This window comes from Bolinopsis microptera, chromosome 9 (genome assembly GCF_026151205.1).
Source record: "Bolinopsis microptera isolate Bmic1 chromosome 9, MBARI_Bmic_1.0, whole genome shotgun sequence".
Lineage (NCBI taxonomy): Eukaryota > Metazoa > Ctenophora > Tentaculata > Lobata > Bolinopsidae > Bolinopsis > Bolinopsis microptera.
In genome coordinates this window covers 10,559,382-10,575,782 of record NC_087080.1, presented here as the reverse complement: position 1 = coordinate 10,575,782, position 16,401 = coordinate 10,559,382, and the positions used below count along the sequence as shown (strand labels likewise).

The window sequence follows — 16,401 nt, the reverse complement described above, 5'->3', positions numbered from 1 at the left end:
CGTCAGAACAGAGTAATGTGGTTTAACAACTTTCTCCGATCAAGTATTTGATATTTCTTTTATGTCACAAAAGAATACTATCATTATGGTACTGCACTAGTTTGTCGGGCACGTGGTAACAGAGGGACGCAGTCACGAGGTATACAGTCACTTCATAGATATTGATAACGTGTTATGTGACCTATATTAGCCAACGAGAAGGGCTGGATTTCATGCTCAAGCAAAATCATTTTCACAATTCACATCCTTATATATGAGACACAGCAAGGGTTGACCCGGTTGAGTCAAGATTGAAATATCGCTGTAATCGTTGGAAATTAGAGGAGTATCTATCGCCAAGGAATTACTTTCATAAAGGAATTTAACGGGAATTTAACATTTATGGAGTACTGCATTTGATGAATGTGATTTATGAAATACAGTACTCAATAAGTATCAATAACCAAACCGTCACGTGACAAAAGTGCGCTGTCCAATAGCAGTTAGGTAAGCTGTCATGTGGCAACCACGATAGTAACACAATGGTAGCTGGCAGCATAGCAGGATGCTCATTGGACAGTGAACACTTTGTGTCCGAAGTAGATACAGTTTTTTGCCAATTTGACACGGTTAAAATACACCAAAATTCAAAATAATTTGGGAGGAGTTTCAGCCAACATTAACATGATTCCCATAATGACAAGGAAATGATCATATATATCACTTTCAGTATAAGTTCGCATACTAAATAGCCTGATTGATCAGCTGATGCTCCCAAAAACGTAGCCAGGATTATCTGCCGAATTATCTGCCGGAGGGAGGCGAGACCCGGAGGGAGGCGAGACCCGGAGGGAGGCGAGACCCGGAGGGAGGCGAGACCCGGAGGGAGGCGAGACCCGGAGGGAGGCGAGACCCGGAGGGAGGCGAGACCCGGTGGAGGGCCTGGGAGCGGAGCTTCTGGAAAACCTTTGAAAAATTGAAGCATTTTGCCACATTATCTGGCATCCTGGGTACAAAATAGCCTTAGAGGCATAAATTACTAATAGCTCTTTGGAAAATATTGTCAGGGTAGGCAAAGCTATTTAATCATGAAGGGAGACTTCTCCTCTCTGCCTCATTGCTGGCTACTTCTCCTCTCTGCCTCATTGCTGGCTACTTCTCCTCCCTGTCTCATTGCTGGCAACTTCTCCTCCCTGTCTCATTGCTGGCTACTTCTCCTCCCTGTCTCATTGCTGGCAACTTCTCCTATCTGCCTCATTGCTGGCAACTTCTCCTCTCTGCCTCATTGCTGGCAACTTCTCCTCTCTGCCTCATTGCTGGCAACTTCTCCTCTCTGCCTCATTACTGGCTACTTCTCCTCCCTGTCTCATTGCTGGCAACTTCTCCTCTCTGCCTCATTACTGGCTACTTCTCCTCCCTGTCTCATTGCTGGCAACTTCTCCTCTCTGCCTCATTGCTGGCTACTTCTCCTCTCTGCCTCATTGCTGGCTACTTCTCCTCTCTGCCTCATTGCTGGCTACTTCTCCTCTCTGCCTCATTGCTGGCAACTTCTCCTCTCTGCCTCATTACTGGCTACTTCTCCTCTCTGCCTCATTACTGGCTACTTCTCCTCCCTGTCTCATTGCTGGCTACTTCTCCTCTCTGCCTCATTACTGGCAACTTCTCCTCCCTGTCTCATTGCTGGCAACTTCTCCTCTCTGCCTCATTGCTGGCAACATCTCCTCTCTGCCTCATTGCTGGCTACTTCTCCTCTCTGCCTCATTGCTGGCTACTTCTCCTCTCTGCCTCATTGCTGGCTACTTCTCCTCTCTGCCTCATTACTGGCTACTTCTCCTCTCTGCCTCATTGCTGGCTACTTCTCCTCTCTGCCTCATTGCTGGCTACTTCTCCTCTCTGCCTCATTACTGGCTACTTCTCCTCTCTGCCTCATTGCTGGCTACTTCTCCTCTCTGCCTCATTGCTGGCTACTTCTCCTCTCTGTCTCATTGCTGGCAACTTCTCCTCCCTGTCTCATTACTGGCTACTTCTCCTCTCTGCCTCATTGCTGGCTACTTCTCCTCTCTGCCTCATTGCTGGCTACTTCTCCTCTCTGTCTCATTGCTGGCAACTTCTCCTCCCTGTCTCATTACTGGCTACTTCTCCTCTCTGCCTCATTACTGGCTACTTCTCCTCCCTGTCTCATTGCTGGCTACTTCTCCTCTCTGCCTCATTGCTGGCGACGTAGCTGTTCCCATTGATCAACAAGGTGTACACCAACTCATCTGATGACATGTGAAATGTTTGCACAAATCCATACAGTAAGGTGAAGGTGAACAACCTCATCACTGCTTGATAATCAATTAGCATGGTAAATGCCATAACAGTGACTCTTAATGGTAATTGGTAGGCCACCAAGGTTAAAGTTCGCTTATTGCCTCTTCTAGTTCTATCAAACTCTCTGTGGTGAAACAAGTCACCTGAAACCGCAAACTAAATCGAAAACATAAATATTTTTCTTTTAAGCGGAAGTGAGTCATGAACTGAAAACAAACTGTTTACTTTGTATGTGTAGATGAGGTGGGTGAGCCTGTCACGGTTCATATCGATTGTACTCGTTAGGGAATAGTGTTTCTTCTTAACCAAACAAAGAGCGCCTTTGAGTTGACGGTAACGTAACGTTTCTCCCGTTATGAAAACAATTAAGTGGTCCTGCCGGACGGGTCCAAGTCGTGCTAAGTAAACACTACGCATAAAAGCAACTTCCTCAGTCCACATTCCGCACTGTTCAACCTCCATCTTCTAAATAAGTTTGCTCGTTTTTTTTCCTCCTCACTTCTGCCTAAGTCCGATAAAACTTTAGATCATTCGATAATTTTTCCATGCTATCAATTTAGTACGTCACCATGATCTATGAAATTATCGTTAGCGCTTTATACGTGTCTGCTGGTACGTGGGGACATTCCATTCTTTCTCCCGAAATAGCAACTCTATTCACCTTTCATGCACCGTAGACCCCGCCGATTGTGAACTATAGGGGAAGTGTAGGGGAGACAAGTGGGAGGGGCGGACAATGGTTCATTGTTTTTAAGATCCTGCTGACGTAAGGTCGACGCAATTGTATTATTTAGCTTTCATTGTTTCTAACAATTTGCGTTGCTTCTTTTTTAGGCAGACTATAACTGGGGTATCAGTCGGACATATGTCATTGACATTATTTCAATTTTTTTCGCTCTCGCTATCAATTAGGACCACATTTTCATTTTAGTCGTAGGGGATCAATAATTTCAACAAATAAATAAAATTTCAACATATATACGTCTTGTCCGCATTCCACTCTTATGCTTCGAAGTGTAAAATAAATTGTTGCCAATAAATAGTTGACCATAATTAGGATAGCATACTGAATACTGATTATATGTTTTTGATTTTAAAACGATTCTTATATTTATTAACACGACCACATTTGTAGAGTTAGTAGTACAAGAAACTATTGTCAATAATAGTCACAGAAGTTCAACAAAAGTATTATAGTGTTGATGAAGCAACACATTCTTCTTCTTGTTTGGATTGCGGTAAGTCTTAAAGCATATCAAATCCTAATCGTTTTTTGCACAATAAATAATTTAGTTTTATCTTTACAGGAAACAGGTCATCGAATTCAGTCACAAGACTCAACTTATCATTGAAATTAATTCGTAAATTAAACGTAAATCTAGCATTGACTTAAGTTTTAATACAAATTTTGCGTTTTTTAGGGAGTCACAGCAGACTCTTACGATTTCGGCGACTGTAACGCCCTACAAGATCCTGTAGCTCAACACCCTCTCAGGTACGACAAATTCCATTTTTTTAAATACATAAATTATTTATCTTTAACTTTTAAATTTTATTTTAAAACGATCGAGCAACTATTCATTAGCCACATGGAGTACGTAATCGAGTAAAGTTTTAAAAAATCTTTTTCCTTTGCAGACATGGGAGCGATGTGAAAGCAGGACATTTATCAGTTACCAAAGATGGAAATGACATAGTTGCCCAGGCAATCTGTGACAATGAACAGGGCTTTGTCCTCATCGACGAGCGCTTTGCTGAAATGAGGTAAATTTAATTTTTTAAAGAATATCCATGTTTAAGTAATTTATACTCCTAGTACTTGAAGATAAACCACAAAGAGGTGGAATAAAATATAGATATCGGAAGTGAGATCACGTGATATAAAGTTCGTTAAACCACGTTATTGTACGATTATCAAAACGTTTATACCAGGTGTACGTATCACGAGAAGCGAGGAACTTGGAGGTGGAGTCACCATCACCGAGACAGGATGCCTATCATCCGATGCGCTCGTAAGTTTCCTTAACACTCTACTGATGTCTACTGTGTTTTTCGGACTGAAAGATTTCCTCCGCAAATTACATTCGCTCGTGAACCTTGCCACCATAACCTATTCCGTGTTAATCCTGCATTTGATAATATTTCCAGGTGTTACTCCTCAACCAGTCATGCAGCGCTTCAAACTCGGACCCAACTTTAAAGGGTGTTCCGATGTTTCCTCTAAGGAAGAGGTCATCTCCTCTTTCAACGAGAGACTCACCACGTCCCTGCCTTGCGTTTTAACTGAAGAATGCAAAATCAGCGATCTGTCTTGTGAAGCTACTGATGAAAACACATTCCTGTCGGTCAGGGTTACATCTACATCAGCGCAGAACGTCCAGGGACAGAGGCTCATTCTGGAGACAGCAGTCGATTATCTCAACTCTTATCCACTTCATGCGATGCTTAGTGGTCCATCGGTATGTTAATATTACTAATCTGTTGTCGTATTTCATATTCGCGAGGGTATCCACGTTTGATAATTTGTTTCAATTCGAATTTATCTCAATTCTAATATATGTACTAATTTTGAGCCGGTTTGATGAATGCACGTCTTACAATATTTCAATTTCAGGAGGGACACAGTCGTAAGAAGCGTTTTGACCCGAATGATTTCGCAAATGCTGATACTGAAGACGTTGTGCAGACGGGTTGTGAAAGTGGTCAGATCCAAAACTCTGACGATACCTGTACCTCGTGCACAGCAGGAACCTACGCTGACACTACTACTGATCCTGATAACCAAGTTTGTACTTCTTGCGCCCTTGACACGTACAGTGCTAATGAAGCAACAGAATGTACAGCCTGTGGTGGAGGACTTGGTACCTTGGACATTGGCTCAGATAGCAGTGCTGATTGTATTGGTATGTTAACTTTTAAAAATTTGTATGCGTATTATCTTGATTCACGCTTTTTACTAAAAAAGCCACTAGCTCAACTTAACTTAATCATTTTCTTTACTCAAACCTGCTTTCAGCCGTCTGTACCGTGCCCACGGTGAAATTCGTAGCCAGTACAGATCCTGTATCTCGTGTAGCGGAGGGAGGCAACGTAGAAATGACTTGTGATACTGATTACACCTACGGTAGCGCCGCTTCACAGACCATAGTCTGTTCCAGTTCCACCAACAACTTCCCTGCTTCTTGTAGACGTGAGTAGTACATGTTTAGTCAGATAAAAAATGTTCACATTACAACTCAGTGAATCAAATGTTGATTAATTGACGAACTTGAATTATTTGAATACCGTTCGTTTTTTATAGTGGTCTTAAATGGAATATGCGTATTTCAGAGGTGACAGTTTCCGCCCCATCACCCTCAATCAAATCCGGTGACAGCGGTGTTGTCTCATGTGTTGTGAAAGCACACGATGTTGGAGATGGTATCCTATGGTTTAAAGGTGATTCTGGAACTGCTTTGGTGAGTGATGACTCTGCTTATACTATTGCCACGACCTTGGCCACCAGCTTTGAAGCTGATGGCGAAACAAAACAGTCAACATCTGATCTGAGCATTCTCAACTTTGACTCTGCTGATGTAGACTCATACTCTTGCAAAGTGGACTACGCCGACCCTATTTTGGACGACCAATCTGCCGAACAAGCTCTAGCTATATTAGGTAACTATTTTACCATAGAATATATTATTTTATCTGCAATGTCATTCGCTGATTGCTTGAAACACTTGTTTCGTCTATGATGCACGATATTTTCAGTAAATACATGTTACCACGTGATGGTGATATCCCTGAATGTTAAAGTTATCTAAATTTACACTTTTCTAGGTCTCGTCGTGACACCTGACTCCGCCCAAATCCTGTTGGCGGCAGCAAGTGCTCAACTGTCCTGTGCGATGAATCTGGATGAAACTTTCGTAACACGAGCAGTAACCTGGAAATTAGACGGAGGCGCCGATGTTAGTACACTTTTTATTTTTACTTTAATTAATTGTTTAAAAAGCTATGCAATAGGGATTGATGATCGACACGAAGAGGCTAATTGCTAAAAATGAACGAGTTACCCCAATGTCCCTTGTACAGAGTACAGACCAAAATGGGCTACACACTTATTTCCTCACCCCCCCCTTACCCCCTTACCCCCCTTACCCCCCTTACCCCCCTTACCCCCCTTACCCCCCTTACCCCCCTTACCCCCCTTACCCCCCTTACCCCCCTTACCCCCCTTGCCCCCTCATCACCCCTCCTCACCCTTCAGATAACGTCCGGAATTACGACCTCCACCTCCGACTCTGCCTACACCAGCGTTCTATCCTTGTCCACCCTGGCACTAGCTGATGCAGGAGCCTATACATGCACTGCCGAATACTCCCACAGTGACGGTTCTAATGCAGTATCCCTGGTTGGAACCATTGATGTTACAGTCAGAGGATTTGAAACTGACCCAGTTGATACCAATGTTAACCTAGGATCTCAACTTGAAATCAGTTGCGTGGTTGTTGGAGACGTACAAGCTACCATCACATGGTAAGATATTCCAGGCATTCTCTGTGATACTGATTATGTATAGAGTTTTATCCACAATAACTATAATATAATGCCTTTTACCCGATTCGTTTCTTTCATGCTCCTCGCCTGTGACAATCAGCTCTTTAGCTCGCCCCAATTTTGTTTTCAACCAAAGTCAACATTACACAAAAGCTTACTTTAAATCCAATCAGGACAAAAGATGCATCTCCCGTGTCTGGTGATATAGATACCTACGCTGACCCGAAAACGACGAGCACCCTTACAATCGCCACTGCAGCAGAGGCCGATAGTGGAGTGTATAAGTGCACAGCCGACTTTGGAGGAACTACTGTTGAGAGTGCCACTGCTACCATTGCTGTTTATGGTAGGGATTTTGCTTCTTCTGCTATACTAAAACTATATGGAAGATGATACTAATTATTTTTGAAAATGTCAACTTATCCTCTTTGAAGATTTCATTGGTTCTCCCACCAACTTGATCTCCAATCGCTCTGTTAGCCTCTTCTGATTCAGTAAATACTCGTTATATGCGTTCAGTTGGTTATATGAATTGATCCGTAACAGTTTCCTTTCCCACAGATATTGGTATAACAATAAACCCTACTGATGTTGCCCATCTTGTTGGGGAGGACGCTGAACTGTCCTGTACGGTTAAGAACCCAGATAGTGCCACCACCAGTCTCAGCTGGTACAAGGTTGTGGATGGAACCAGCACCGCTATGGACGTGTCCCTCATCAACTTTGATAACGCTAACCCTGGAACATCCACTTTGACACTCTCATCGTGAGTTTGACCGTCACATTTAAGTTACTTTCATTGAACAGAGTAATAAATTGCGTAATTTGTCTGGTGCATCGTGGATGACTTTTCTCCTATTGACTCAGAAGAACAATAATCCTCTAATTCACCACAGTATAGTATCTTATATCATGTGAGTTGTGACAACATCATAATAAATTGTAAGGAGTTAAGAACACCATGGCCTGTGTTATCATCAGGGCGTTTCTCTGAAATTTTAATTTTAATGTACAACTTTTCAGTGCCACCATGGCCAATGCGGGTGTTTACAAATGCGAGGCTGTGTACGCTATCGGAGATGCGACCCTTACTAGAGAAAGCACAACTGCAACTCTCTACATCCGAGGTTAGCCTACTTGTTTAAGCAATAAACAAATCATTCAATAAAATCAATACATTGACATGGTATATAATATCGGAATAAACACAAGAGAGCATATTATGGAATATGGATTACATACGACAAAGTGGCGAAGTATCTTTAACCAATAAATATTGTACCCCCTCTCCACTCTATCCAGACAACCAAAATACATGAAATTAAATGCTAAAACCATCTCAGAGCTATCCAAGTCGCTGGACGAGTATACAGCTGTCACTGCTCTCGGGGGATCCCAAACATTCACTTGTGAGTATCACGGAGACAGTGCTGTGGATGGTGTCACGTGGACTTATAACGATGCAGCTCTGCCTGCTGGATATACTATTACTGAGGTTAGAAATAAGTTTTACTCTGTATTAAACTTTCTGTTAAGGTCCTTTACGATATAAGTTTAATCATGTCTTATCCCTTTTATTTCCGCGGATAGCGGGAGTAGTTACATGGTTTTTTTTTATTAATTTTTATTTTTAATCATCCTATTACGATTTCACATACTTCAGGGAAGTTACGTTACTGGAAGCAAGAAGTGGGAATCTGTTTTAACATTGAACCCGATCATAAAATCCAGCGGAGGAGTGCTCAAGTGTGCTTACTCCTTCTCAGGAACTGGTGATGACATCACATCCACCACTAACTTCAGGGTTCGATGTAAGTTGATACAAACAATGTTAATTTATATCATCATTGTTTGAAGAAGTATCATTCTCAGTGTTTTAGGTCGTGAGCTAAAACAAGTAAATTCAATCAAAATCCTTAACTGCATGTTTACTTTTATTAACTTTTTTCCTAAAATTCACGCTTACATTGTAGCTGTCGACGCTTTGGCCGCAGAGGAAGTCTCCAGCGACGCCTCGCACACCATAACTTGTAACTACAAGGGAACAGACGACCCATCTGTATCCTGGACTGTAGCTGGTGCAATTGTTTCGGACTCTGATGATGGAATAACCATTACTCCAGGAACTTTGAATACCGGAACAAATGAAAGGTACAACATTTTATCCTTAGCAGCGTATTGCGTAATCTGTTAGATTGTTCGTGTGGGTACCGTTGACGAGTACAGTTATACTAATTCAGGTTTGTTTGTTATAAAGAGTTATAAACCTGATAATTCAGGTCTGATGAGCTCACCATATCGGGACGAACCTACTCTGATGCCAGCAAAGCAATTGTCTGCAAGTACTCATTCACCAACCCTACAGCGGAACTTACTGCAAATACAGTCCTAAAGTTCAGAGGTTGGTTTGATAAGATAACTGATTGAATTTTTATATACATTGGAAGGATATCATTCTTCTTGACTCAGAATCTCAAAAACTTCTTAATATTAACAAACATAGAAATATTGTACGGCTTAATACCCCGTGTAGTGCACTCACATTTTGATCAATAATTTAAACGTTTAAATTTAGTTTCTCAAGCTGTTATTTTCAGGTCTGAACGCCGGACTGAATACCAAATACTACTCAATCGGGGCTGCCGTCACGATGGAGTGCTCCCTGGGTGTGGGTTCTGATGGTGCGGTACCTACCTCTACTGCTTGGTATGCAAATATTTTATATTCAATCACTGTGTAGCATGTTCTTAAAAGAGATGTTCCAATAATTCAAGCAGGATGGTTTACTTACTGGTTCCAATCAGCATAATCATCATATAATGTCATTCAATGTTATGACTAAAACGATTCTCTCTCTCTCTTCAGGTACAAGGACTACGTTGATACTGGCAGTACACCAATTGCTGACACCGACCCATACGACGTAGAAACCGAGTCTTCCATCACTAACGGGCTCTTCAAGACAACATTAACAATAAAAACGGCCGGTATCACAACAGCAAACGCCGGAAATTATCGGTGCATGTTTGTTGTATCTGCCACTGAGAATTACCATTCCGAAGGAGCATTAGTTGTAAGACTTGTCACCAAGACCCCAGCAGATGCTGATGTCTACAGTTATGCTAACTTGGGATTAAAGTTGAGCTGTACTCTCGATGCCAGCGATGTACAGACTAGCATTTCATGGACAGGTCCGGATGGCGCAATAGACGCCTCACTGTACAGTAATGACCCAAGCGATGCAAATATTTTCATCCTCTCCCTGGCAAATTCAGCCACGAGTGGCGAATACAAATGTACCTTTGCCTTTGCCGACGGGACATCGACAGTACCTGAAGGTGTCTTCTCCAATGTGAACTTGAACCTGGTAGAGATGGTAAGCCCTGCTGCTCTTTACAGCACCTACGGATCCGGAGTTTCTGTCACACTCACCTGCCAAGTTACCTCCCCCGATCAACTTGTCCTTGGATTCCACGATGGCTCCCAAGATCTTGCTGCAACATCCACAACATACGTAGATGGGAAGACAAAAGCTGAGTATGCGATAACAGTTGACGCAGCAAACAAAGCGGGCACTTTCACGTGCAGAAAGAGTGTAACGGAGTTCAGTCCAACATCAACCACCCTGACTGTGTTCTCCATATCCACACCTCTGGTCACCCCAACTAGAGGCAACTCCGCAAGTAGCGCCAACCTGGTTTGTGTTGCAGAGTCCCATGCAGACATCACTGCTCCGACTTTCTCGTGGATGGTAGGAAACTCCGCTGCCACTGAGACAGCTAATGCAGATGTGGTTGCTGGAGACAGCTCTTCGGTTTCTAGTACTCTCCCCATCACCATCTCCTCTGCCAACGACGCAAGCGTTTACAAGTGCATTGCTACTTACACTGGCCTTGCTGCTGGAACTAACCTTGAAAGTACAACAACCATTACAATGAACAGTAAGTATCATTTTAACATTTACTTTTGCCTGCCGATTATGTTTTATGTGTCTTTCTCGTCCGAAATACTTTTATCCTCATTAACACTGTAGCGAATTATCGCAGCACTTCACCTTCCTTTTTTCTTTTCTTTTTTTAAATTAATTTTTTAGCGGAAGTTATTTGTGTGAGTGGATATAATTTTGAACGGCAATAATTAAGAACGTTAGAAATACACTTTCGAAAATCTTAACTATTTTGTTTTTTCAATGATTTTCACTTTAACTTTCGTAGATATACCTTGAAATAAGTTCGCAATACAGTAAACAATTATTTCGTTTCGCAATTTGTTAAATAGTTAAATGATTAAATAAGCATCCAAGTTCATTTAATAAATTTAGGAGAATTTTAATTTTTTTGTGATCACCTCAATAAATTTTAAGTTGCGTCTTAACCGCATTCTATCCACAGAGATTGTAACCAGCTCGGCAGAGACAGTGCGAACATTTGCTGCAACATCTGTCATTCTCTCCTGTGTTGCAACAGCTGATAATACTGTTAATATACTGTGGCAAAAGAGAGCCGCTGATTGGTCCGCAGAGACCCCAAAATTCGATGCACTCACTGGTGTACAGGAGGCATATGACACTGGAAGTGGAACCAGAAAAAGCACCCTAACTTTGAGTTCACCAACGGCCACTGATACCAGCGACCATATCGAGTGCTATGATTTAACTATCGGGATATCTGGAGTCATGGCTCTTGAGGTTATCGGTGAGAAAGATATTTATATTTCAGTGAAACACCTTTTGTTGATTGTTCTAACCCAACCCGAAACCCTAGCCCTGTCCGTACTGTAAAGCCTTAGGGATTTGTTCCGCTAACTGCTTACTAACCGCTTACTAACCGCTTACTAACCGCTTACTAACTGCTTATCAACCGCTTACTAACCGCTTACTAACCGCTTACTAACCGCTTACTAACCGCTTATCAACCGCGTACAGATTTTTCTTGTCCAACGTTTGTAACCTTGCTAGATCCTTGCATTATGTCTCTGAGAAATTAATGCTACACGATCAAAACATTGAAAGAACTACCTCCCCTATTTTGCGATCTGTATCGTACTGGTGCTCATTCTTCAAATTTTGAAATTGCCTTCACTAGTAGAAAACCAGACGTCTCATGCTCTTAAAGTGTATCATAGTAACTATAATAATCGTAGTAACCATCTCAGCTGCTTGGGCAGGGCACATTTTTGCTATAAGTATATCAACTTTGAAACTGTTAAAGTTGGAATGCCGAATGTATTCAATATTAAACATTAGTTTGGCAATTTAACAATATCATTCTGTGTTATGATTAAAACATGTTTTCCATCATTTCAGAAACAACTGCCGGCAACAAGGAAGTATTGTCTGCATCTCAAGTAGTTATATCTTGCGATGTAACCGGTTTACTCGAAAAACTGACTACTGTTACTTGGAAGAAAGGAACAGGTGAAACCATAACAGCCTTGATGACAGACTACGAAGTGGTGGAGGGGGATTACATCGGAGCAACAAAATCTCAGACCACAACACTCACTGTCAAAAATGGAATTAACACCGCTGATTCAAGTTATAAATGTGCCGTAACTCGTGGTGTACAGAGTTTGGAAACTCCGGTTATATTGAATATTTTCAGTAAGTTTATCAATTTACTGACAAGATTCCGCCAATTTAAAGAAGTGATAAATCTAGTAATTTCGACAGTGCAAAAGTAAGGCTGTGTGAATAATTTGTAATGTATAATAAAAATATCCTCAACCACGTGAGACCACCATTTAAAAAATCATTATCGCCAGAAATTGGTCCTTTATCCTACAGTGGTCCTATTTTAAAAACTCTCTTGATTTAACTAATATACCCATAAAATACAGCAGACAATTTTGCAGCAGTAATCTTTCTTAATTTAGGCTATTTTAGTTACAACTACATGTAATGATACTTTAACATACCAAATGTTTTGTGAGTTTGAAAGAATCAAATTATTTCAGCCGTCGATCCGGAGACTCCTAAAAAAGCCACCATCGCTGTGGCTCAGACATTGACTTGTGATATCGGAGATGTGGCTGCAGATGTCGCTGTGTCGTGGAAGGGTCATGATGGGGTTGCTATAACAAGTGGTACTGGAGGGTACACCATCGCACAGGGAACAGCTGACTCTGCTGGTGACGGAATTCAGAAATCAACTCTGACCATTGATGTTGCCACTCTTACAAGTGTAGCTGGAGCTGCAAATCCCGCGACATACAAATGTGCTGCGGTATCTGCAGTCTATCCGGATTCAGCAACATCTACTTTCAAAGACATTGTTGTCGACTTCCTTACTTTCGGTAAGTTTCTTAGGACTTGGTGGGTATTTATAACTGCCCATAAATGATGCTCTGCTGTTTTAACTTTATATCTAAGATAACTTGTTACATCCTACTGTTAAAACAAAATTAAACTCATCATAGGATCCAGTGAAATTAGTTGAGAAAGTTCAATGATTCAGTTCCTGTACAATACTGTTGATATTTTTTATTGCGGGCTTATTTTAAATGACTGATTGTTTCAGGTGTAGAAGCTAAGGGTAGCGAAGTGCTGGCAAACACACAAGCTACAATATCTTGTGTAGTAAGTGGTTTGAGTAAGCAGCTGGAGGCGGTAACATGGAACAAACCTAGTTCGGGTGGTGTTATAACTGACGGTACTGACAGCTATGCTATTGTCCTTGGAACTTACGATCCTGGCACCAACATTCAAACTACAATTCTGACCGTACCTGCTGCTGAAAACAAGGCTGATGCTGTTTTCACCTGTGTCATTACATCTGACGAGCATGCAAAAACATCAGAAGAGACTCCTGTCAACTCGAACGTTTTCAGTGAGTAATCTTGATACATTTTGAGAACCACAATGTGTATAACGAGGTCTTATTCGAATTTTGCAGCAGTAATCTTTCTTAATTTAGGCTATTTTAGTTACAACTACATGTAATGATACTTTAACATACCAAATGTTTTGTGAGTTTGAAAGAATCAAATTATTTCAGCCGTCGATCCGGAGACTCCTAAAAAAGCCACCATCGCTGTGGCTCAGACATTGACTTGTGATATCGGAGATGTGGCTGCAGATGTCGCTGTGTCGTGGAAGGGTCATGATGGGGTTGCTATAACAAGTGGTACTGGAGGGTACACCATCGCACAGGGAACAGCTGACTCTGCTGGTGACGGAATTCAGAAATCAACTCTGACCATTGATGTTGCCACTCTTACAAGTGTAGCTGGAGCTGCAAATCCCGCGACATACAAATGTGCTGCGGTATCTGCAGTCTATCCGGATTCAGCAACATCTACTTTCAAAGACATTGTTGTCGACTTCCTTACTTTCGGTAAGTTTCTTAGGACTTGGTGGGTATTTATAACTGCCCATAAATGATGCTCTGCTGTTTTAACTTTATATCTAAGATAACTTGTTACATCCTACTGTTAAAACAAAATTAAACTCATCATAGGATCCAGTGAAATTAGTTGAGAAAGTTCAATGATTCAGTTCCTGTACAATACTGTTGATATTTTTTATTGCGGGCTTATTTTAAATGACTGATTGTTTCAGGTGTAGAAGCTAAGGGTAGCGAAGTGCTGGCAAACACACAAGCTACAATATCTTGTGTAGTAAGTGGTTTGAGTAAGCAGCTGGAGGCGGTAACATGGAACAAACCTAGTTCGGGTGGTGTTATAACTGACGGTACTGACAGCTATGCTATTGTCCTTGGAACTTACGATCCTGGCACCAACATTCAAACTACAATTCTGACCGTACCTGCTGCTGAAAACAAGGCTGATGCTGTTTTCACCTGTGTCATTACATCTGACGAGCATGCAAAAACATCAGAAGAGACTCCTGTCAACTCGAACGTTTTCAGTGAGTAATCTTGATACATTTTGAGAACCACAATGTGTATAACGAGGTCTTATTCGAATTTTGCAGCAGTAATCTTTCTTAATTTAGGCTATTTTAGTTACAACTACATGTAATGATACTTTAACATACCAAATGTTTTGTGAGTTTGAAAGAATCAAATTATTTCAGCCGTCGATCCGGAGACTCCTAAAAAAGCCACCATCGCTGTGGCTCAGACATTGACTTGTGATATCGGAGATGTGGCTGCAGATGTCGCTGTGTCGTGGAAGGGTCATGATGGGGTTGCTATAACAAGTGGTACTGGAGGGTACACCATCGCACAGGGAACAGCTGACTCTGCTGGTGACGGAATTCAGAAATCAACTCTGACCATTGATGTTGCCACTCTTACAAGTGTAGCTGGAGCTGCAAATCCCGCGACATACAAATGTGCTGCGGTATCTGCAGTCTATCCGGATTCAGCAACATCTACTTTCAAAGACATTGTTGTCGACTTCCTTACTTTCGGTAAGTTTCTTAGGACTTGGTGGGTATTTATAACTGCCCATAAATGATGCTCTGCTGTTTTAACTTTATATCTAAGATAACTTGTTACATCCTACTGTTAAAACAAAATTAAACTCATCATAGGATCCAGTGAAATTAGTTGAGAAAGTTCAATGATTCAGTTCCTGTACAATACTGTTGATATTTTTTATTGCGGGCTTATTTTAAATGACTGATTGTTTCAGGTGTAGAAGCTAAGGGTAGCGAAGTGCTGGCAAACACACAAGCTACAATATCTTGTGTAGTAAGTGGTTTGAGTAAGCAGCTGGAGGCGGTAACATGGAACAAACCTAGTTCGGGTGGTGTTATAACTGACGGTACTGACAGCTATGCTATTGTCCTTGGAACTTACGATCCTGGCACCAACATTCAAACTACAATTCTGACCGTACCTGCTGCTGAAAACAAGGCTGATGCTGTTTTCACCTGTGTCATTACATCTGACGAGCATGCAAAAACATCAGAAGAGACTCCTGTCAACTCGAACGTTTTCAGTGAGTAATCTTGATACATTTTGAGAACCACAATGTGTATAACGAGGTCTTATTCGAATTTTGCAGCAGTAATCTTTCTTAATTTAGGCTATTTTAGTTACAACTACATGTAATGATACTTTAACATACCAAATGTTTTGTGAGTTTGAAAGAATCAAATTATTTCAGCCGTCGATCCGGAGACTCCTAAAAAAGCCACCATCGCTGTGGCTCAGACATTGACTTGTGATATCGGAGATGTGGCTGCAGATGTCGCTGTGTCGTGGAAGGGTCATGATGGGGTTGCTATAACAAGTGGTACTGGAGGGTACACCATCGCACAGGGAACAGCTGACTCTGCTGGTGACGGAATTCAGAAATCAACTCTGACCATTGATGTTGCCACTCTTACAAGTGTAGCTGGAGCTGCAAATCCCGCGACATACAAATGTGCTGCGGTATCTGCAGTCTATCCGGATTCAGCAACATCTACTTTCAAAGACATTGTTGTCGACTTCCTTACTTTCGGTAAGTTTCTTAGGACTTGGTGGGTATTTATAACTGCCCATAAATGATGCTCTGCTGTTTTAACTTTATATCTAAGATAACTTGTTACATCCTACTGTTAAAACAAAATTAAACTCATCATAGGATCCAGTGAAATTAGTTGAGAAAGTTCAA

General features: G+C 41.5%; 1 protein-coding gene across 1 annotated transcript in view; it reads left to right on the top strand.

The window, feature by feature from the left end:
• Positions 1–3,417: 3,417 nt before the first annotated feature.
• LOC134820891 (uncharacterized) overlaps positions 3,418–16,401 on the top strand; it is a 30,027-nt gene continuing 17,043 nt past the window's right edge. The window contains exons 1-28 of the mRNA XM_063831538.1: positions 3,418–3,530; positions 3,714–3,787; positions 3,931–4,056; positions 4,225–4,304; positions 4,441–4,751; positions 4,907–5,195; positions 5,309–5,482; positions 5,623–5,949; positions 6,115–6,245; positions 6,545–6,813; positions 7,008–7,180; positions 7,396–7,600; positions 7,858–7,961; positions 8,178–8,329; positions 8,498–8,645; positions 8,808–8,985; positions 9,114–9,235; positions 9,432–9,540; positions 9,700–10,775; positions 11,226–11,528; positions 12,140–12,436; positions 12,790–13,128; positions 13,353–13,661; positions 13,830–14,168; positions 14,393–14,701; positions 14,870–15,208; positions 15,433–15,741; positions 15,910–16,248. Coding sequence (XP_063687608.1) covers positions 3,495–3,530; positions 3,714–3,787; positions 3,931–4,056; positions 4,225–4,304; positions 4,441–4,751; positions 4,907–5,195; positions 5,309–5,482; positions 5,623–5,949; positions 6,115–6,245; positions 6,545–6,813; positions 7,008–7,180; positions 7,396–7,600; positions 7,858–7,961; positions 8,178–8,329; positions 8,498–8,645; positions 8,808–8,985; positions 9,114–9,235; positions 9,432–9,540; positions 9,700–10,775; positions 11,226–11,528; positions 12,140–12,436; positions 12,790–13,128; positions 13,353–13,661; positions 13,830–14,168; positions 14,393–14,701; positions 14,870–15,208; positions 15,433–15,741; positions 15,910–16,248 — 6,967 coding nt within the window. The 5' untranslated portion in view covers positions 3,418–3,494. The remainder of the gene's footprint in view (positions 3,531–3,713; positions 3,788–3,930; positions 4,057–4,224; positions 4,305–4,440; positions 4,752–4,906; positions 5,196–5,308; positions 5,483–5,622; positions 5,950–6,114; positions 6,246–6,544; positions 6,814–7,007; positions 7,181–7,395; positions 7,601–7,857; positions 7,962–8,177; positions 8,330–8,497; positions 8,646–8,807; positions 8,986–9,113; positions 9,236–9,431; positions 9,541–9,699; positions 10,776–11,225; positions 11,529–12,139; positions 12,437–12,789; positions 13,129–13,352; positions 13,662–13,829; positions 14,169–14,392; positions 14,702–14,869; positions 15,209–15,432; positions 15,742–15,909; positions 16,249–16,401) is intronic.